This window comes from Argiope bruennichi, chromosome 4 (genome assembly GCF_947563725.1).
Source record: "Argiope bruennichi chromosome 4, qqArgBrue1.1, whole genome shotgun sequence".
Taxonomy (NCBI): Eukaryota; Metazoa; Arthropoda; class Arachnida; order Araneae; family Araneidae; genus Argiope; species Argiope bruennichi.
The window spans coordinates 34,384,046-34,408,738 of NC_079154.1; the positions used below are offsets into that span (position 1 = coordinate 34,384,046).

The 24,693-nt window shown below is 27.4% G+C and overlaps 1 protein-coding gene across 1 annotated transcript in view; it reads left to right on the forward strand.

The window, feature by feature from the left end:
• Window positions 1-24,693, forward strand: part of LOC129965716 (terminal uridylyltransferase 4-like) — a 49,613-nt gene that overhangs the window by 3,177 nt on the left and 21,743 nt on the right. Inside the window, exons 3-12 of the mRNA XM_056079835.1 lie at window positions 2,124-2,938; window positions 5,558-5,673; window positions 6,649-6,750; window positions 9,393-9,570; window positions 12,428-12,565; window positions 16,143-16,342; window positions 18,115-18,228; window positions 21,558-21,602; window positions 23,094-23,265; window positions 23,985-24,155. Coding sequence (XP_055935810.1) covers window positions 2,131-2,938; window positions 5,558-5,673; window positions 6,649-6,750; window positions 9,393-9,570; window positions 12,428-12,565; window positions 16,143-16,342; window positions 18,115-18,228; window positions 21,558-21,602; window positions 23,094-23,265; window positions 23,985-24,155 — 2,044 coding nt within the window. The 5' untranslated portion in view covers window positions 2,124-2,130. The remainder of the gene's footprint in view (window positions 1-2,123; window positions 2,939-5,557; window positions 5,674-6,648; window positions 6,751-9,392; window positions 9,571-12,427; window positions 12,566-16,142; window positions 16,343-18,114; window positions 18,229-21,557; window positions 21,603-23,093; window positions 23,266-23,984; window positions 24,156-24,693) is intronic.

A 24,693-nucleotide genomic window follows, 5' to 3' on the forward strand; every position in this document is an offset into this window, starting at 1 on the left:
GTCAAACCCATTGAAAGTCGCTGTCAATAACACTTATCTCGTCAAAATTTTCCATATAGATATAAAGATTCTGTTCAAACAAGCAATCAACTGATGCAAATCAATCCAGCATATCATGTCATAATGTCTCCTTGTTACTTATTCTGCAGAGCATTATTTGATAAGCAAGTCACTTTTTAAAATTTTACTTACTTATTAGCCTACAATAGAATTTGACTTTTAATTTTAAATTAATGGAAGCAATACAAAATTCAATCAATATAAAATCATTTAAGTTGTATCTGACATACTTGTAAAATTATTACAATCAGTTGAGTAAAATAAAAAATTTCATTTATAAGTCATGTGTGGCTACTCACAATGGAGTGCAGAGAAGGATCATTATCTGTATGCTTGGATCTCGAGGTGAATGACCAACACAATATTTTAATAACCTTGGCTATGCACTTCTTCAAATCATCCTTGTTTTGCAATTAATTAAAGCTTAAGAATTTATCAAAAACCTTGTAGTATTGATAAAGTGTTCTTTTGGAATCTAATTTCAATTTTTAACTAATTTGGACCCTTTTATAAAAATGATAAATGTAATATCAATTTAAGTAAAGCTTGATTGTAATGATTTAAAACTTGATTCTTTTTTTATCATAAATTTATGAAATGAAATATGTTTTATTGAAACCAATTGATTTTTTTTTATGGTTTATAAGGTTTTTGTACATAGTATATGGAATTCGCAATTGCTGCACTTTTTACTGAATGTTAGAACTTGACCAAATTCTGGCGGTTTTAGAAAATTTCAGCTCATATAATTGCAGTTTTATGAAAATGAATTATTTATATTTCAGTTTTTCTTTCTTAATTTTTCAGAGAAAGTTTAATGAGAAAGTTATATATGCAAAACTCCCTCACACTTTTTCAATTATTTTTATTCCTTATGAGAAATAGCTCATTATCTATAGGATGGTTTTTTTTTTTTTTTTTTTGCATGTGAAAGATGAGAACTTTAAGGGAAATTATTTTTAAGTTAATATCTGAAGTTATTTTTTAAATCCACGGTCAATTTGAACAGAGATGCTTATAATCAATATTAGGAGGTTAACACTTCCTGCTTTACTCCACTCATCAACCTCCAAGAATTGCATTGTGATTCTTTTGGGATCATTAAGTGATCCATTGATAATCATTATCATTAAGTGATAGCTTCATTTGCTTGCCATTTAATCATGTATTTCTGTTAGTTATAAGACTTTATAAATGCATTACTAAAAATAAATTTAAATTGTTTGAATTGCATAAACTATTAACTTAATTTATTGTCAATTGCTAAAAACTAAATGATAAACTTTTAAAATTTTCTGTTAGGATATATATATATATATAAAGTAAATGTTAGAAAGCAAAAATATATAATTCGTAGAAACAAAACTATTCTACTATTAAAAATCAAGAATCTACTTTTCCTTGTTTTGATAAGTTATACTTCATCAAAATGGTATGACAAAATAATCACTCATGATGGTGAGTATTAATGGGATTAATTTAATTATTAAGTCAACTTTGATGAATTACATCTTATCACAGAAAGATGCCATATTAATTTAAATTATACTTGATAGAAAATTCTGAATTAATTGGTAACAAAAAAATGATGCTCTTGTATTTTGGAAATTGTGCTATGTATATATATATATATATATATATATATATATATATATAAAAGCCCCTTCTTTACGTTTTCATTTTGTTCATTCTGATTGGATCTTCTTATGATTGATTTAACACTTTAAGTTACATTAATTTCTATTTCCAACGATTTTGATTTATAATCAAATATACTCTATTTAACCTCATTTTTCTGTATTAACCAACTTTAAGAAAATAGTTTTGCCTTAGGCTTACTACAAGTATATAAACAATCTGAGCATGTGTTGCCAAATGATGAATTAGAAATTCAACTTGATTTTTGTATACACATAAGTGTTTTATATATATATATATAATATAGTTTTTCAATATTATTGATAAGTATTTTTACTTTTAATAGAAGTCTGACGTGAAAATGTTTCACTCTACTTAGTTATTACAGTAACTTTTGTCTGATTTTTTTTTTTTTTTTTTTTTAGATAGAAAATGGCTGTTGCTGAACAGTGCAAAGAAATTGAATTGGGTATAAAACATATGTTAAAGATAAAAGATCATAGTGATGAATCACATGAGGCTACTGATAAAAATTCTGATTCAAATTATAATCCTGGCATTGAACTACAGGGAAAAATTGATAAAAAATCCAATTCAAACCATAATCCTTTTTCTATAGATGGCAGGTGTTTTGTATCAGATATTGAAAAATTGTCCTTATTTCCACAAAATCCGTCTTTCGCAGAAAGGACATCTGTAGATAACTCAGTAGATAATGCCAGTGCTAGTGATTTGATTGATTTAAATGTCTTAAAAGATTTTGCTGCAAGGCATATAACATCTGATACATCTTTTAGTTCTTCAGACATGGTGCTTAACAGTAATGATACAAAGTTACCTCATCCTGATTTAGAAGATGATTATAATCTTGAAATAAAAAATGGTGAGCAACCGAACATTTTAAATTTCCTGAATACTGTTGCGAAAGAAATTGAAAGTTCTCCCCATTTTTTAAGCATGCCTGAAAATCCCTTGCCACAAATATCGGAAAGATCCCAAGAACTCATAGTGGGTCAGTCATTTAATAGTGATAAAACATCTGTTGATTCCAAACCAAAAGATGGAAATGATATGAAAAATGACCCAAAAAAGAAAAAGCTTACCAGGCGCCAAATGAAGGAACTGAAGAAGAAAGAGACGAAAGAAAGAATGGATGGCTTGTTTATAAAGAAATCAGAAACAGTAAAAAAGCAAGAGACTAATGAAGACGGTTCTGATAAAAGTCCTGTTGAATCAAATGGTAAGTGATAATTTTATTAGCTTATTTTAATGCTACAGTATCTTAGCAAATCAATAATTTAAATAGTGTATGAGAAATTTTCAGTTTGGTTCTTTTAAAAAGGAGGAAGGGAACTCAACTAAGTTAGCATATCAGTCATCTTTCCTCAGCCAACATAAAAATAGCCTTCCATATAAATAAAAGTAAAAAGTTCTGAGAAATCCAAAGTACTGAATAATTGCAGTGCAAATTTTATTAAAGTTTCATGACAACTTTTTTAACACTTTCGTTGCAGCAATGAAGGGTACCTTTGTCCCGCCCTCTGCACTAAGAGTCTGTGCCACTCTTTCTTATATATTATATATAAGACGCTGTAATAATATAGGAAAACCATGGGTAGAGGACGGGTTATCTCATCCCTTGCACGTAGTGAATATTCCTGGAGGACGAGTTATCTTGTCCCTCGTGTTGAAAGTGTTAAATTTAAATTAAAAACTATGCTTCCAAATACAAAAAAAAAAAAAAAAAAAAAAATCTTTTGTTTTATAGATTTGTGAATTTTAAAATTTTGTTATAATTACAAACCCCACAAGAAAAGTTGTGATGTTACATAAATATTCAATTAAAAAAAACAACTCTATTTTTGTAGATAAACTAATAATATAAACACTAAATGGCTAGTAACCATTTAGATAAAGGCTAGATGGCCTCATATCACTTAATTTTGATCTATATAACAAAAATTTGGTTAAAACATATGGAAATGCTGGATATTTTAATATTTTTCACTAAATGAGTACAGGTTAATCAGCAAGTTTTTTCATTTAATTTGATTGACTAAATTATAATACAATACTGTTTGAATTAATTGGAACAAATGTTAAAAAAAAAAAATGTTTTTTTCCCCCTTTTTTTTTTTCTTTCTAAAACCTTAGCTTTTAATTATTATATACCTTAAGTAGACTGATAGGTCTCTGTATTAGTACGAAGTATGCCCCCCCCCCTAGCAGAAATGACCTCTTCAACACATCTTGGCATTGATTCCACTAGTGTAGTGCACATCTTCTTGACTTCATCATCGTGGAACCACACTTGTATAGCACTTTTTATTACTTGTTCTATTGTCATGCAAATCACCTTAGCTAAATGATTCTTGAGAATATGCCACAAGTTCTAAATGGGATTTAGGTCTGGTGAATTATAGAACAGAACACCATCTCGTACCCCTATATCCATAACCATTCTGGTCACTGAATGATTTGATGGGCATATTACAGGAATTTTATGAAATATCATCTGTTGAGTTATTGGCCAATCGAGCAATTTTCTTGCATAAAAGTCTGGACCAATTTCAAAGTGTTACAAGGGGCCAAGTCAGTTGAAATGTTCTGTCAAGTGTTTCTAAGAATGGAACAATCCTACTGTGTAATGTTTCTATTTATTTGGTAGAATTCATCATGCCTCTAAGAGGTACTAAGTTTCTAGTGCCATTTGTTTGCCCCCCCCCCCCTGAAAAAACCCCCCATTTGTTTAAGAGGTTGTTTTACAGTCTGTTGGATATGATCTTGTCGCAGAGTTATACCTTCACTTTGTCTAACTAGATTTATAACCCTGCACAAAAAGTGTTTCATTAATAAAAGTCACTTCTTCCAGTCAACAGTCCATGATTGGTATTTTTTGGCCCATGCCAAATGTTGTTTCACCATTCTCTGAGTTAGAAATTATTTTTTCCTCAGTCTTGTTGCTTTATGACCAACTTCCAGAAACTTTTTCCATACTTTTGAGGTGATCATTTTAGCACTATAATCCTATAAATCTCTTTGAAGATTTGTGCTTGTTTTTCTTGGATTTATTTTGCTATTTCATATTAGAATTTCATCAGTTCTTGGATTAGTTTCTGTTTGCAATCACTTTTTTCTTTTCTTTTTATTGATGATGATCCAGGTTCTTGAAATATTTGATTTTCCCACATCAACTGCAGTAGCTACATCTCTCACAGTCATTGAAGTGTTCATTAAGAGCAATTATTTGAGAAATCTTCCTCGGTATAATATCCATCTTTGAACTACAAAAGTTAACATTAAGCACTGTAAGTAAGCACTGAATACAAAATTATAACCACCAGCTGTCACGCTGAAATGCTCACAACTAAACTACTAGTACATTAAAACCAGTGAAACAAGTAAATTATTGTCAAGGTTGATCCACCACACTACTTCTAGGCAGATATAATCAATTTAAGGTGGTTTGGGACATTAGTGGTAATCGCATATCAACTCATACAAGAAAAATGTTTGTTCCAATTAATTTGAAGAGCATAGTAGTTATATTTAAATGATTTTTTTTATTGTAAATGCATTTGAACTGGCACATTAACATTTTATTATAGATTAAAAATGCATGATAATCGGCAGGATAAGCAATCATGTTATTTTAATATTGTTTACTTTCCGAGAACAAGATTAATTTCTTTTTATTTGATCTGTATTTATGTGTATTTCTTGTTTTGTAATAATATATTCTTAAATTAAATTGCTCTGTTATTTAATGATATTAAAACTACACAATGCTTTGGCTAAGTTTTAGATAAAAAATTAATTGGATAGTAATTAAATCATTTTATGCACATTTCTCTTACAGATATTAAAGCAATTGAAAAGAAACCTGTGGAACCTTCTGATAAATTCCCAGATATCAAATTAAAGAAAAACGCCCTAGCGTCAGTAGGAAAAGAATATTCCCTGATGGTTCAAGATGTATGTAAATAACTTTTTTATATATATACACACACACACATATATAAGAAGTCCAGTTTTAGAAAATTGTTTTTTCAATTGCTAAATGTGTGTGTGTCATTTTCTCTGCAGTCTGACCATCTTGTGCTTTTCTTTTGGTAAAGAGGAAAAGTAACTTTAAAGAGATTTAAAGAAATTTTTATAAAAATAAATATCATAGATTTTTTTTGGAAACTTTCAAAATTTTATTGATGGAATATCTTTTTTTATCTCATCAACTGATATATTAGTGATGCTTTTATTCAAATTGATACCATGGCACTTCTAACTTTATTAACTATCTGAAAATTGAAATTCTGAAAAGTTATTAAGAACTGGGGCTGCATAAAATTGTTTTTAAAAAAATTCAATTGTTGAAAAAATTCTGACCAAACTATTGATTTTTATTAATGAAAATAAAATTTTTGAGTTAAGTAAGTCGAATTAATCTTTCTATGTAATTACTACATCGTAAATTATCTATTTCGGCAAATCTTAAAGATTTCATACCAGGCCTATCAAAATCACACTGACCATCCAAAGATTTGCAAAAGTCTGCAATAAGAATTGTAACACTTATCATATTTGGACAGAAATGAATTTTAGAAACTCGAATTGACAGGTATTTAAGCGACAATTTAAGTAATAAAATTTGCTGCTATTTTGCAGTGATAACAAATTTATTTTAATAGTTTTGATTTTGTTCTTTCAATCTGTGTCACAGCATTTATTATTCATTTGTGAAGACTTATGTTTAAACATTTGATAAAGCATATTAAAATTAGTTTTGTTATTGTTTATATTTTTAAGATTCAGTTATTGAAAAGAATCAAAATTCATTTACTTTGCAGAGTTGAACATTACTACTGCATTTTTCTATTATAAATGTATATGTTGAAGCTGCTATCAAATTATTTTTTATTTTAGCCAACTAAAATAATTCTCTTTTCTATATAGATGTCTTTAAAATTTCTCTGCCATATCTGTAATCACAGTGCAGAAAAGGAAGAGAATATTAAAAAGCACCTATCTTCAAAAGCTCACATGTCACTTAAATGGGTAATTATTGTAGTTTTTAGGTTTCAACATTTTTTTTTAATTTATATAACAGAGCCTATTATTTTTAGAAGTTTTTAAAAGTAAAACTTTAATAATTCAGAACATCTGTATGTAAGAAGTTGATTATTAATTTTAAATAAGACTGCTGTAAGCAGTAATGAATATATTTTGTTTAATTGTTCCAGCTGGTATTGTTTGATGATTACTTTGTTTTTAAGAAAAGGCCAAAATAAAAATCTACATAGCTCCCCCCCCCCCTTTCATTTTGAGGAACAGTTTCGATGAATTTGGTGAATAAAATTCTTGCAAAATAACACACACTCTATTTTGCCATATTTCTTTAATAATTATTTTAATTAAGAAATAAATATTTAAATGCAGGATTCTAGAAGGATAACTTAGATTATAAGCTTAAATGCAAAATTTTACAGAAAAATATGACTTAAACACAGAAATAGTGAATTAGGGACATGAATTCGTAATATTTACATCTCATGTTGTTTGCTCGTTAATGACCAGCATTCTATAAATAGACCATTTGTGTTTCATTTCTGCTTAAACTGAACCAATTCCCTTCCTCTCGTCTTTTTTTTTTTTTTTTGCATTTGTTAAGAAATTAATACATTTTTTTTTTCAAACTTATAAACAATTTTCAGCTGGCATATGCAACCTGTTTGTCAGATTTTGAATCAAAGTAAAATCATTTGGGAATTTTTTTTCCCAAGGTAATACTTGAAACTTGAATGCAATTTGTATTTTTAGATAGTTTGCTTATTTTAAATATCTTTTTAATATACATTTAATCTATTTTGCTATTTTTCTATACAATTATATAAGATTTTTGTGTTGCTTTAAAATGGGACGTTAATATAACTAAACTAAACTAATAAGAATTTTTAACAATTTAATGTTACTTCCCAATTACTTTTATCAGAGTAACAATTAAAAAAATTAAAGAATTTGAAAAATAATTTAAAGGAATGATATCTGCACTTTAAATAAAGTTGGATGTTAATAGATTAAATAGTTGAGTATTATATTTTTAGCATTAGAAATGAAATTATATATATTGAAATTGCTTGTGCAAATTAAAAAGTATGTATATTTCAGAATAAAAGTACATTCCATTTCAATATTGGATGTCCAAAGGGAGCAATTTTTTATCTTAATTTTTAAATGCTAGCAAAGGTACATGATATGATAGAATCATGAAATGCATTTGAATTTCATCATAATTTAAATTGATAGCAATTGCTTATCAAATAAAAACTTATTAAAATGGTGGAAGAAAAAGGCATGGAAGTGAAATTGATGTAATCCAAAAGTTAATTTAAAAAAAATTAAATAGCATGAAAATCATTTTATGAGATATTATTTTTGGCATATATAGCAGAGGATTTTACTGTGTGATTTTAATTAACTTCTATTTAAGTTAAATTTTGGACTTAAAAAATTGACAATGATCTTCCTTTTGCTTTGAAGAGTATGTGCCCTAAATTTTCATCATAATTGGCCAAAAACTGCAGATTTGTATGAAAGGCACACAAATATTTTTATGCATACAGTTTGTCAAATTTGTTTTATCTGAATCTTATGATTAGTAGAATTATTTAATGATCAAAGTCAATTTTATCATGACTGAATGAAAGTGACCCTTAATCAACCGACTGATGGTCAATAATATATATATATATATATATATATATATATATATATATATATATATATATATATATATATATATATATATATAATATGCTAGCTGCCTTTGATGACCAAATTGCTAGGAATATTTTTTGTGTTAATTTCAGTTGTATTTTTTGCATATAACTTAATGTTCATTATTCTCCCAAGAAAATATATTTAAACATTAAATTATGATGTATTTCAAAAGCATGTCTTAATATCAGTGTACTTATTTTGTTCATTATGTATATGAATGACTTTAATAGAATCAAATCCCATGACCTAATAATATAATTAAAACATGACTGCATTATGCCATGATAATCTATAATCTAATTTGCATGATACTGCAATTACATGTTTTTCTTTCCTTCCTGTAAACTACATAGACATTATGTAAAATCCTTCTTCCTTTGTTTCATCAATGGAAGAAAGTCACAAAATTAAATATGTGACAGAACAATGAGAGTAATTTGAATTTCAACTCAAAATGATTTGTTACTTTAAATTAGGCAATAAATAAATAAAAAAAATTGGCAGCATTCAAGAAAAATTTCTGTGACTGTGAAATTACTGCTATTAAGATTATTTTTCAATTTTTAACATGGTATAAATAGTACAACTTTTGTGTTGTTATGTTTTTGGGAATTATCTTGAAAAAGACAAAAATCTCATTTAATTTTTAATTATATTTTAAAGAAAAACATTTTTGATTTTTACATTCTTTCCTTCCAAAACCTTTGAACCAAACCTTCTTTTAAACCAAATTTGATGGCTGTGGGTCCTATGGTCTGTCCCTTAGAACACTAGCAACAAGCTTATTTGTAAATCTTTGCAGGAATTGTGCCTTAAATTATTACTTTCATGTCGTATTTTCGATTTTTTTTTTTTTTTTTTTTAAATTCTTGTTTTACTGAATAATGATGTATCTGAAGAAATATCTTTATACTCAATAGCAAAATGATCTGGATATGATATTACCTTTTCTACCTGAACCATTACCTTGTCAAGTAGAGGCCCTAAATGATCTATTGATAGATATAGCTGCAAAATTTGGTTTGAAAAAAGAAGATATGGATATCAGAAGTTCCATGTGCTTGAAATTGAATCAATTTATTGAGACCCATTTACCAAGTAAGTATGTCAATTTTTTTATGTGTATAAAATTAATAAATCTTTTTTACTTAAAAAGTAGGCATTTAAAACATTGATCAATTTCAAAATTTATTAAATATGTAATGCTATTAATGTTTAATCCATACTTTAAAATTTTAATGCAAAAATATTTTGATCTCGTAACATTTCATTTAATATTTAAGTTCACAAACAATTTATTTCTGTTGTTAAGAGTCAGCCTTTAAAATTATAAATACCAGTAGATAACGTTGTGTACTGAGCCGTTTTATATTCTAAAGAAATTTCATTGTATTTATTAACTGTTACCAAGGTCAAATCTATTTAAAAATAACTAGGATGTCCATTTTTTTCTACATAAAAAAATTATCAGAATATTAAAAAAAAATTTCTATATTGATGGTTGTGAGTACAAAAGAAGATGTATGATGTATTAATGAAGCGTGCCCTTAATTTATAAAATTTTAAGTTAAACATCAAATCAGGGGGTTGTTATAAAATAAGAGAAATGTATGACATATTGGCTTCTTTTGGTACAGTATTATCAACTAACAAGAAATGTAAAAACGGGATGTATTTGTTCTTTCACAAGTTAGTTAATATATGCAAAGTCATGGTTAAACAGCAGTTTTTAGTTAAGATTTTAATATATAGAGTGTTTATAATTAAAGTAACCCTATTCAGACCTCTCTAGAACCTGTTTTGTCTTTTGGATTTTGATGAAATTTGATATATATATAATATATATATATATATAATATGTTATATGGACCCTGAAAAACAATTTCTGCAATAATAAAAAAAATGAAATTTTGACCACCAGGGGGGAATTGTAGAACCTAAAGTACAAAAAAAAAAAAAAAAAAGTCTGTTAGAATCATTAAAATTTATTCAGTTTCAAAATGTGCATGCTCTATTGACAATTGCATATTTAAAGCAAATTATAGTGTGTTCAATATTAGCACAAATAAACTCTTGAGGGATTTCAGCAACATGGCATGTAGTGTTGGCTTTCAACTCCTCCTCCATAAAAACGTTCTTTTAGGAATCTCATCAACTAGAAATCGCAGGGATTTAAGTTGCATGAACGAAGAGGCCAGGCACCCAGAAAAGTTCTGGACATTAAATGATTCTCGTCAAAGTTAGCACAAAGCAATTCTTTGACTTGGCGTCCAGTGTGGGGTGTTGTCCCATCTTGCATGAAAACAGTGGTCTGCAAACAGTGCTATTTCTGTGAAATAGGAATGACATGGTGTTTAAGAAGTTAACTGTTATATGCACTCGCGACAGAGCAGTGTACATTAGGACATCAGGAGGTCGACAGAGTAGATTCAGAATAGGGCATAAGGAGGTAAAGCACCTCATAAGACCATAAGCACATGCCTCATCTGACCATAGAATTTGCCAAGGCCACACTCTATCCACTTCTATTCTTGTCAAAAATCAGCTAGCAAATTCATAGCAGGTTTGTAGGTCTTGAAGTTGCAGCATTTGTTCTACATGGATCTTATATGGATATCATTTAAAATTGGATCGCAGAGATCGACCGGAGATACGGTCGACCACAGAATCAACAACTTGCATGGCATTGATCAAGCACTTTCTGAAGAATAGCTGGAACTGAAGTCTTTTCAACCATAGCAGTAGTGGCTTCTTCGACAGTTTCATTTACAACTGTTTTCCACTCTCTTCCTGGCAGCATATTCAAGTCTCCAGTCTTTTCAAATTTCAAAATCATCTTTAAACCATTCTTCGACATGGACACTTTTTGCGATTCCTGTAAACAATGATATTTACTTAGTGCAGCTTAGCTATTGCTGCCATTTTGGTAAAACAGTTTTACCAGTGAAGCTTTTTCTGTAAGGGCATGATTAACAATGACAAAAGCAGACAGAATGATCTTTGGGCTCTGAATGGCTTATAAGTTTGACTGATTAGTATAAGGAATTTTTAAAAAAGTGTCAACTGGTAGTCAGAATGTGAGCTATTTTTTTTATTACAAAAATTCTTTTCCCCATGGTCTTTATAACATATATACCAAGTTCCATCAAAATCCTGTTGATAGAATGGGCTTTAGAAGGGTCTGAATAGGGTCACTTTAATTATAATCACACTGTATAATTAGTTTTTTTTATTTGCTTTCTAAATGTTCGAAATGAGTTTTTAAATTATGTGAAATCATTAAAATACTGAAAATTAAATGAAAAATTGGAGAATATATGTGTAAAATAAAGATAATGGCAATTTCATAAAGGTTGTAAGTAATTTATTGGATTTCTTTGGGGAACAAGAATTGGAACTGTATCAGAATTGATATATCAAAAATTGAAATTGATGAATATCAGCTGCATTATAAAGAAAATCTTGAAGGATTTGGAGAAAATTATTCATCCCTAGGGGATGAATAATTTTCTCCAAATTCCATTTTTTTAAGGGAATGTTTCATTTCTAATTGTGTCTATTTATTTAGGAGTTTTAGATCAATGGTTTGCTTGCATAATTTAAATACACCTTTCTGTTTAGTAAAAGTTTTTAAGATAGCTCTGAAGCATTAATACTAGAAGTGCATTAGTATACCTAAATTAATGGTATCAGCATTATTTTGTCATGAAAACGTATGTTGTTACTTTGAAGTATTTTTATTTGAGGGTTTAGTAATATTATTGAAAGGAATGGCTCCAATTATATATCATAAGTAATTAAAATATTTTATTTTTCATATAAATCTTGTTAAAAGTTATATAATATGAAAACTAGCAGCAAATAATATTAATATTTTCTCCTTTTTTTATAATTTATATCTTTGTTTCAGATGTTGCATTTAAATTTACATTTTAAAATTATTACTTTTTTAAAGCTTGCTCTGTGAGTCTTGTTGGATCCTCTATGTCTGGTTTTGGATTAAAGGATAGCGAAGTTGATTACATCCTACAAGTTGTTGATGAAGAAAATATTCCAGATTGCTTAGAAAATTTGTATAATCTATTGCTATCAGGTAAATACCAACTAAGAAATTCCTGAATTAAAGGAAATTATTTAAATAGTTGACATGAATAACAATTAAAATAAGTTTGTAGCTGTTAGATAATCAGATCATAATTTAAAATTAGATCTTGAAAAGTATACTATTAGACAGGTATATAAGAGCATTCAGTCATAAAATATCGAATTAAAGAGTGAAATCAACTAATTTTTTTTATTTTAAAGTATTAGTGTGATAAGCTGATATAGGTGATAGGCTTTTATTAGTGTGATTGGCCATGGCCTTCGTAAAACAAGGCCTCGCAACTTATTTGTGACGTCACACGGGTAGGATGAGCTTCCCGTTTTCTTCCTTGATGTTTAGGTATATTTTAAATTCACTTAAAAATAATTTATTATTAATATTAAGACATTTACCTTGCATAAAATTCAAAATTATTTATTTTTTCCCTGTGTGAATAAAAGAAACGGCATGGTAGAAAATCTTGAGGTCCTCTATAGCTTATTGACCATTTAATAACATTCAAACTTCATTTAATAACATTTAAACACAATGTAAATTTATTACATATATACATTGGGGTATTATTGTTAGTTTTTCTTGTTTTAATGGAGATTTTTATTTTGTTTTTTCCCTGGAAATATTTTTTAAAGCTTAAAATTAAATTAATCTAATACTTTTTAAAGCTTTTGATGATTTTTTTTATTGTAGTGACAGGTAATACATGTATTTTACAAGTTAACATAAAATGTTTACTTCTCAAATTACTTATGAACTTTCAAATAAAATATTAATGTATTTAATATAAAATTTAAATTATGTACTAACTAATTCTGTTGATAAAAAATAATTACTTTCAGAACTTGTTTTTTCACATTAAGAATTGTTTTCATTAAATATATTAGTAATTCATACAATTTAATAAACTAGCTTTTATTATATTTGATTTTACATTTCAATGCATTTATAATTAATTTCAATTCAATCTGTAGAAACAGTAAAAGAAAACACAAATAAAAAAATCACACACTATTTGAATCAAAACATTTTATTTACATTTTTATTACATTACATTTTATTATTTAGAGAGACAATAACAAAATACATTTTGTTTTCCAACTTTATTATAAATTTCACACAGACAAATGAAAATAATTATAATATTAAATAAAGTTAAAATACAAACTTACAAATTACTTCTAATTTGGAAGAAATTAATAATGACTTACCTTAGCAGCTTGAGAAGTGCCTAGACAAATAAAAATTATTTTGTTTGCTTTTTTAAATTATACTCCATGTATTTGATTTAAAGTTTTTAAATTTTAAAATTAAATCAGAAAAAGTGTTGATTTTTTCTATCTCCTCTCTTTTTGCTATGTCCTGGAGACTGCTATTTAAAACTTTTTAAGTTTTCCCATTTTTTTATGTGTTGCCCTATCCATTGGAGTTTCTCTTCTTGCTTTTGATTCTGAGGGAAAGTATGAGGGTAAATTAGGGAAAATTGAAGGTACAGCATCAGGTACAAGCCTAAAAAAAAAGAAAAAAAAAAAGTGGAATTCTTTAGATAAAATAAATTAGTGATTTATTAAAACTTAAAATCAAAAACAGAAAATAATAAAATTTAAAATCAACAGAAACATTCATTCATCCAAAATAAATACCTAGTTCAATATTATGTTGGAATATCTATAGTAATTATTTATACTATCATTAAAGTAATACAATATTCTACATGAATTAATCAATTAACTTTACATGGTATGAAAAAATTGATTTAAAAACAGTAACTTTTCATTACTTTTTTTAAAAAAAAGTTTCAGATATTTTGTAAAAGTTGCATTCATTTATAATTAAAAATTGTGTATAACTAATGATATTTAAAAATAATTATAAATATTAATTGTTTTATATATAATTGATGATTTATAGATAAACAAATAAAAACTACATTTTCTAAACCTATATGAGCATGCAATTTATATTTTATTACAACTATATCTTACTACTTACAAATATCATTCATATTGTTTTTACAACTATATCTAACTTTTTTACAAATATTTTAGAATAAAATATAAGTTTAATCTGCTACAATCTATAGTCCTGATGTATATAATTAAAAATTAAGTTTTATTATTCATTAGATGATTTTAAACTTTTTTTTATAAGAGCATAATAACAATATATCACTTAAGTACTTTGTAAGATTTTGGTGATAATTATTAAAATTTTCTAAAAAAATTGCCCTTTACACTCTAGTGGTACTTTTAAATGTTTAGAGCAGACCTAAATGTTAGCAACAAATATTAGGCCTAAATCAGATTTTTAAAAATATGTATGAGGTATAATTAAAAAAATACAGAAACAAAACATTTTAAATATTAGGAACAAATAAACAAAAGACTATGAGAAGTAACAATAAAACAAAGAAGTTTTTTTATTTAGCCCAAGCAAACAATACCAAAGTAATTGGAAGCATAAGCAACTAAATGTAGAGCAAACAAAAATGACAGAAGATAAATGGAAGTTATACATAATTTTAAATGTTTTGCATTTCCAAAAGAATTAATTAAATAAAAATTGTACAAAAAAAAATCAAACTTACCTTACTATATTTAGTTGGTATGAAATTGTCCCTCTTTATTGTAGAGATCCATGCTCTTCTAGTGTTTTCATCGCTTGGAAACGAAAATACAGAAACATTGGAGCTATTTTTTGTGTAATTACTTTTACAATTGGGAACACAGCACACACTAGACATCTTCATTACGATAAATTAAAATTAATATGCAAAAAGATCAGAAAATTTTCAAACAAAGCCAATAACATATTTCCCGTTCTTCACTACGATAGCGACTACCGTTTTCTACAGAATTCATCCAACCTCATGACACGTCGCAGGCTGAAAGCGTTGGGAGTTGTGAGGCCTTGTATTACGAAGGTCGTGGATTGGCTGATACATTTCAATATTCAAAAGTCAGAAACTTTTGATTTTTTTATATATTTCTGTATTTATTAAAATATAAATTTTTGACCTTTGCACGGAATTACTTGTCATATTGAAAATTCAAAATTCTCATCATCTAAAAGTTTTTTTCAAAATAGTATTTAAATAATTTGTGTTAAAGAAGAAAATTTAAATTATAAATTTTAAAAATTGACTGAGATATAGACTTTTATAAAATTATAAATGTTTTTAAAATTTAAGAATTTTAATTTTTAAAAAATTATTTTTTTATTGTTGAATATTTCCTAAGTTAAGATGTTAAGGAAAATTTTAAAGAAAAAAATAAGTGTAAATTTGATTATAACCAAAAATTGATAATGTGACCACAAGTAATTTTTTTTTAAAAATATTTTTAAATGCTTTATTGTTTTAAGAAATATGAAAGAATGCAATACTGTTCTGAGTTGCAAGGATTTTAAATGTTTGATGCTTCAGAATATTTAGACATTTAACTCTTCCTGAAATAAAACTGAACTATGAATCTTGCTTACTTTTTAAGAATTTATAAATTTTACAGAATTTTTTTTTAATTCATCTGTTGAACATTATCATTTTTTTTAAACTATTGATATCTTTTTATAGATAAGGCATATAAGAAAGTTGAAAGTGATTTTAAAAAGAAAAGGCCTTGTATCAAATATATTGATGTTGAAAATTCATTGCTTTGTCATGTGCTTATTGAAAGTGGCTCATCTACAAAATTAGCAAAGTTACTATCATTTTATTTCCAATTAGATCAGCGTGTTCCAACATTAGGAATAGCTTTGCGTTATTGGGCAAAAGTAAGTTTTTTTTTCTTAAATCAATAAATTCAGATTAAAAAAAATACTTTGTGTTCTTTATGGTCCCAAAAGTAGATATTATGATGCTATAGATCACAAAATTCTGCAAAATAAATGTTCATGATTTTATATGTCACAAAGTGCTAAAAGGTTGAAATCGTGTCTTTGGCATTCATTTGAGTGAATAACAAAAATACTGTCTAAAAATTCCAAACTTTTTCATAATATTTTTGAAAATAATCTTATGTTCTAAAAATGTTAACCCCTTCAGAACCAGCACATGTAAAACGATGCATTCTCATGGGACTGAATGCTCTGAAATGGAATGCCACCACAGGACCACGTAATTTTTGCAATTAAGCCTAATTTTACAAAATTCTTATAAAATTATCTATTTAAAATGATGACTTCAATTTTACAAATAAAATGTAATATATTACTACTTCATGTGCATTAATATAAAAACTATAACCTTAATAGAAATGAATGAAACAAGCAAAATATTCAACTTGTAACTGTACCTATGGAAGAAAATGTTATATGCATGAAAATAAAGTTATAAATATATACTTGTATAATATTTCACTCTCATCCCCCCCCCCCAGCAGCAGTAAGCTGAACATACTTTTTCAATATTCTCCTTGCTTAAAAAAAAAAAAAAAAAAAAAAAGCACTGAACATAAACAGCAGAGTTTCTTTCAGTCACACCTGAACACAGCACAGAAGCCAATGCCCATTTATGAAGATCAAATGCCATACACTTTGATTCTGATTCGATTGTCAAGCATTTCCTGCACCATGACAAGCAAAATAAAACTGATCAAAAACATTATAAAAATACTATGTAACAAACCCGAAACTCCTAACAACAAATCTACTCCCAGATAAACTAATAAGCATTCCATCCTTTCCCCACTATGTCAAAATATAAACAAAAACCCTGAGTGAAATAAGTCATGGCCCTTTAAATGCCCAATTGTCTCAAAGGAGTTAGAACATGTTTAAATACCTTAGATAATAATAATAAATAAATAAAAAGCACATATTCAATGTCAACACTCTGTGAAATATTCTTCAAAATTATAATGAACTTCAACCGTCATCAAATGTTTTAAAATTTAAATAAAACATTCTGAATAGAAATCACACCAGTGTGATCATGTGCCGATCATGAGACAGAAAGGCTCATCTCACATATGATACCATGGGCCGTGAATGGAGAATCGCAGTATTACGGATATGTGATCAGGGTTCTGAACAGGTTAAAATGCCTGTAAATCAAATAACATGTTGATAATTTTTTTTGAACTATTCTTCATATGATAGAGTTTGATAAATTTTTATAATGCACACACACATACAGTCCTTTATTTCTTGTAATCACATCATGAAAGTTTATTTTTTAAGAAAAGAAATCTCTATTTCTTTTCTTAATTTGCATCGTGCCTTATGTCCTGTACCATGTATTGTTTGAGACATAAATTGCTTTTTAAAAATTTAAAAGTTGTATTAACAAATACTGTAAAGTGAATTCTAGATAATATATTTAGATGATTTTTAAAATTAATCTTCTATTCATGAATAGCCATAACTTTTATGGAATTTATGTTTACATTTTTGTTTTTATAATGTTTGTAAGAAAATTAAAGAAGTATATAAAATATTGCATTTAGTTTTCATTAGATTGTGAAATTATATAATTTAATAATTATTGTGTATTCTTATGGTTTTTTTTTATGTTTTATTTATAAAAATGTTTTAAATTTTTTCAGCTTTGTAAGATAGACCAGCAAAACCGTGGAACACTTCCATCATGCTGTTTTCCTTTATTCCTGATACATTTCTTACAACAAGTGCAGCCTCCTGTTTTACCTGTCTTGCACGAGGTAATTTTTTGTTTATACAATATCTCATTCTTGAAAATAAATAGTTGTACTGTATTTTTTTTATGTCAAACTGAAATATAAATATTTATAATTCGACAATCTCCTTAATAGTTACTAAATTGGGGCATAACTTATTAATAAAACAGGGAAGTAAGTCATTATAAATTCTATATGTATATTGTCATGCATTAAATATTGCATTTTAATTTCAATACCTTATGTAAAAATTTCAAGTAATTTTCTCTGTTTTATTTCTTAAATACCATATTTCATGTTTGAAAATAAATCTAAAAAATCTTCTGTCGTACTAATATGCTAAATTTATTCAATATCATTTGCTTTTATGGTATGAGTTATTCCAAAAGTATTACTTATTTCTCAGTAAATGTGAACATTAATTAAATATAATTTGTTAAAAGTTTGCATATTTAGATTTTAAAACATGTTTTTGCATTGGATGCAATTTTATTGTCACATAAGATGGTTCAAATGCTTGGGAGGAGGTGAAACTGAATGCATGCAGAAATGAATGAAATTTATACTTTTATGAGTTTTTATTTATTACATTACTAGCCGCCTTTGGCGACCAGCCGGTTCGCCAATCTTAATGTTCGTTAAAATTTTAATAATTAAATATTTTATGCAATTCCTACTTTAATAACTTCTTCATCAAAATATATTAAAACTTCAAATTTTGATTGTCATATAATTCATTCATAATATTATAAAGGCCTTCAGTCATAACGTAATATGTATCTCTTTAATTTTCTGTTAGCATCCGTAGAATTTATGCTTTAAATTAAAGTGGAAAGAATTAATCTTCAGTTAATATAATAATATTTTTTACTGAAACAAAGCATTTTTTTTTATAATCTGATTACTGAAAATGGAGTCACACAGCGTTTAAACTTTATGGGCACTAAAGAATATCTTTTTTAATTTATGTAATATCTCAAGAGTTTGTCAACAAAATTTTCTTAGATTCATTATGAGCAGATCGATTCATTAACAATGTTTAAATTTAAATGCATCAAACACTAAGAAAATAAAACAAATCGTTTAAAATAAACGGTTGAAAACAGGTTTTAAAAAAACTACTTAAAAAACGATGTACTTAAAACTATAAGCATATACAAAAAATATATAACTAACATAAGTACAATTTACTTACAAAAGCATGCAACTAACCCCAAAATAATTTAAATCATCCATTGATAACGGTTGTCATGACAACAATCAGAACAGAATGCGCATGCGTGAATTTTCTTCGCCAGTTACGAAACGCAAATACGTTATTTTTTCTACGCCAGTTGGGGTAACGCTATGCGGATTAGAAATTTTTAATTTCCTTTATTCTGTTTTATTTTAATTCAAAAGTACTTCAGAATAAATCTGAAAGATCGATTCATTAACAATGTTTAATTTTAAATGCATCAAACATTAAGAAAATAAACAGAATTGATTGAAATAATCCGCCGAAAAATTTTAACCCTAGCCTCATTACTGTTGGGAGAAAAAAAAACTGAAGCCTTTCTCTATTGGCGGTGGGAAAAATGAAAGATATATTTGGCGGAAAAGTTGGCGGTGGGGAAAATGGAAGATTTTTTGGCGGGAAAGTTAGTTTTTAATTAATAATTAAAATTCTAATTAAAAATTCGAAAAAAGGAACCCCAGGTGCACATTCCCGACCTCCAAGGTATACATGTACCGAATTTGGTAGCTGCAGGTCAAACGGTCTGGCCTGTAGAGCGCCAACACACACACACACACACACATTGAGCTTTATTATAAGTATAGATTATTTATAATTAGAGTAATTTTGTTAAGTATATGTTAATAATTTAAATTTTAGATAGATTCCTGATAGAAATACAACTTAATGCAATGTTTTTCGTGCCATAACTTTAGAGAAATTTGTCTATATTTTTAATGATGAGGGTTTCTAGAACTCCTCACCTCCATTCAAAAGTTGTGTGTTTGTGTGACAGAATGATAATTTTAAGGTAATTCTGGGACTTTCCAGCTGAAAAGAGTCCATAGCTCCAATATGAGCCGAGAAAAAATAATTCAAATGCAAACTTTTGCCTCATTGTAACAAATATTAGGGTGTTCCATAAATTGCTTTCTTATTTCTAATATGAAATGAATACATAATATTTACTGCATAAGATATTTATTTTGTTATATAAGAACCCTTTTGCTCTGTTCCCTTCTTCCATCTCTCAGGAAGCTTCGTTATGCCTTCTTTCCAAAATTGTTGTGTTTTGGACAAGAAATAATTCTTGAGGTGTGCTTTTATTTCGCTGATGGATTTAAAGCGCTTATTGCGAAGAGAAATTTTTTAAGGACAGAAAGAAATAATGGATCGAGATCTGTTGAGTATGCAAGATGTGATAAATCATCTTAATCAAACTGCAAGAGCTTCTCTCTTACGACTAATGCATTATTTGGTATTGCGTTGTCATGATGAAAAAGTTTTAACAGTATTTCTTAGAATTTATTGTTTCATCTGAGAAAGAAGCTTGTAGAAAAATATGCCTTTCCAATCCTACCAAATGGTCAAAAAAACTTTTTGGGGGCATAGTCCAAGCTTGGGGTGTAGTAGAACTCTGGCACGACTGAAACTGATGACATAGATGGCTAATAGATAAGCCTGCATGTTTGCACTAGCAGAGCTAGATAAGGCTATTCATAGCAATGAGAAAGAAACTTTTGGGACACCCTAAGAAGTTGAATACTTTGATTGATTTTTTTATAACTCCAATAACTTGGGGTTTAAGGACTGAAAGTCAGTTTTGGTAGATTACTCCAAATTTGTTATTTGTGGTACCTGGTAAAATTCTTTTTTATTTTTTTCCATCTTTCTTTCATCCTCATAAGTCTATCTCATGTGTTGGATGGAAATGGGATAAATGGAATCTTGGAAGGTTAAAGTGGATTTCGTTTTTGATTTGATAAAGCATATATTTTGTTTTTGTAAAGAATTTTGTGTGTGTGTGTGTTTCAGATATTCTTATTTAATAAACTAATGTCGCCTTTTAGGGGTTTTGAATTCTTGAGTTTTTTTCATTTGAAGATCAACAGCTGTTAATATCTAGCATAAACTAAAAATTTTATGACTGAATGGCACTTTGTTTCATACCTATCAAACTATATATAACTATCAAATGTGTGCCAAGTATGGGATAGAAGATGAGGCATTGCAGATTTCACTATTCTAAAGCATAGTTTTTATCTTGCACTTTAGTTGTTATTGAACTAATAATAAGATATAATTCAAAGTGCATTGAATCTGTCTGTATTAATATGACCTATTATTATTATTCCAGATTGAAGGTTTTGGTCCTTCTGAATTCTTTGAAAAATTCAGTTTGGTAAATATTGTTTTACTATTAAATTTTTTTTTTTTTTGGCATATTTGTATATGTAGATCTTGAGAATATATTCTGCAAATATATACACACACAAGATACACAAGACGTACAAAAGAAACTATCCTGAATATAAGATCAGTACTATTATACTGTTGACAGGAACAGAATAAAATTATGATTCTAGGTATTTTAAGGTATGTGCCCGAGAATCACATGAAAAAAAAAAAGTTATACTCTAATAGTTATGGTTACAGTGACAAAATTTTTCAAATGGCAACACCAGCTTTTTTTTTATTGGAATGTGTTTTTTTATAGCAGAAAGCAATAAATAGCATCGGAGTAGTACCTGTAGCATGAAAATTACCAGCAGTAGATAGACTAAGAAGAAAAGAGAAAACAACCAATAACAGCAGAGAAGCAACAGAAGGCAAAACATTTGACAGTGGTTCTGACAGTGTTTTTGACAATTTTCTACTTGACCTACTTGGATCATGATGCCACTTTGCCTAGGTGCCAAAATTCCGTACCATTCCGAAAGGAATTTGTTGAACTTCATGTCTCTGGCAGACACACCACAGTTTTCTCTTTTCTTCTTAGTCTATCTAGTGCTAGTGATTTTTGTGCTACTGGTACCATTCCAATATTATTTGTTTTTTGCTTTGGTGAACACATTCCATTGGGTAGGGGAGAAACAATATTGATATTTGAAAATTTTGATATTTTGTCACTGTAACTGTTAGTTTCACTGTTGTTTTTCATATGATTTGTGAACACATATTTCAAAATACCTTGAACCCAAATTTTATTCCATACCTATAGTTACAGTCTCGTATATCAGGATAGTTTTTTTATAATCACCTGGTATATAGTATGTTGTTACACTTTGCGGGGGGGGGGGGATAAACGCTTGAATAAGTATTTAAATATTAAATATATTCTGAGATACAGAATTTCATTTTGGTTCTTTTGGCCTTTGCAGTTAAGAAAGCAGTTTAAAGTAGTCATTATTAAATACCTAAATATTTATTAGCACTGATACTTTACTCTTTCAAATACAATGCTTTGTCTGATACATGTATCAAATTATAGAATTTTGAATCTTCAAAAGTGAAAGTATTAAGTAATTTAAAATGAAAAAAAAATCATTTTAGAAGTACTTCAATATCACGAATACTTTTTATATTATTATAGGAATTAAAATAGCAGAAAATATCCCAAATAGGATATGCCATCTAATTAGGAAGTAAATTTTTAGGTCAAGGGTTCAATCAAAATGTGCCTTGAAATTGCTGCATATGCATTTAGGTTTTTTTTTTCCCCCAGTGGTATTAATTTTTCTGTATAGTGATATATTGATATTACACCCATAATAATGATCTATATGTTTATAAATTATGTTTTTTTTTTATTTTCAAATATTTATATTTTACTAAAAATTTCTGAAATTATGCTCAATATTTTAATTATTTTAAATAAAAAAATATTTTGTAGGAAAATAATTGGAAAAGTGAAAATACTGACTCAATTGGGGAATTGTGGTTGAAATTTTTTCACTTCTATAGTTTTGATTATAAAGTGGGGCAGCATGTTGTTTGCATTCGAAGTTCTAAGCGAGTTACATGCAAGGATCGAAATTGGTCCACAAGATTCTTTGCTGTTGAAGGTAAAAATATTTTATTTGCTATAAATTTAGTAAAAATGTTCTCTATTTTTAATGAAACAAGTGTTGACAAATTTTAACTCTTTTTGTATTAAAACACATTTTAACACTTTTTGTGTTTTTATTTCATTTCTCAGAAATATATTTTCTGACTTTAGTTGAAATTGATGTCATTTATGCTTTTTTTTTTGTTCTGAGACAAACAAATTCATTTTCGGAAAAGAATATATATATATATATATAAATTTGAGTGTCGAAGTAAAATAATAGGGTTGCTATAAATAAAATAGTTCTGCATTCAGTGCATTCCCCCCCCCCCACCTCTTCAATTTACATAATTTGTATATCTTCAAATATATGTTATGAAAGAGTGAAATCATTGTCAACAAAAGTATATCTTGATAAATTTATTCCCTTTTGTCTTCTAATTTATTAAAAATAATTCTTTTGATATCGCCCAAATTTTTATACAGTATCTAACTTGTTAGATCTTGTGCCTAGCTTTGAGTTTTATTTTGAATATTTCCTGAATGCATAAGTGCAGTATCTTTTATACCATTATTATGCAAAACACTATGTGAACTTTTTATGTACAATTGAATTTATTTTTTATTATGAAATTTTCCACCAAGAAAATTAATTTTATATTATTCAAACACTACTTTTTAAAATTGTCATTCATTTGCTATTCTATTGATTATTTTGTTTCATATTTTTTTCAGAGCCCTATACTAGAAGAAATTTAGCCTATGTTATCCCAACATTTCCTGTTTGCCAGTATATACACCAGTGCTTCATCAAGACTTATCGCTACTTTGCTTTTCCACGGTCGAAGTCCAAATCAATTGAATTAATTAAAAATGAATCCTTTGATGCACTGACAATGTCTGAATGTAAGTAAAATATCAAACAATTGTATTATTGATTAAAACCGAATAATTTTAAAATTTCATAGAAGTTACTTTAATATATTTCTTACTAAATAAGAAAGAAAATAATTAGTGATTATTCATTATAATTCATTTATTTGATAATGCCTAAGAAATTTGATTTTTCCTTTTGTCTTTTTTTTTTATCCAGAATTAAAAATTGTCGTCTCAAGTTTTAAAGCTAGCTATGCTGTAATTTTTATTAGTAAAACAATACAATGGCTTCCAATCAATTATTTAATACTACATAATAAATTGAATTTGTTTATTTGTTGTTGTTTATATGGAATGCAAAATAGTTGCTTTAGAGGTGTAAGCTTAGAAACATATTCCAAATTGTTACTGCATTTAATGCAATGTTCGAAGTATGCATTTCATATGGCAAAAATTAAATATATTGAAACAAGATTGGTGATTACATATTTATTTAAAAGGCTAGATTAAAACTCAAATTATAAATTTTTAAAATTGCATCTTCTTTGTAAAGAAAATAAATATTGTA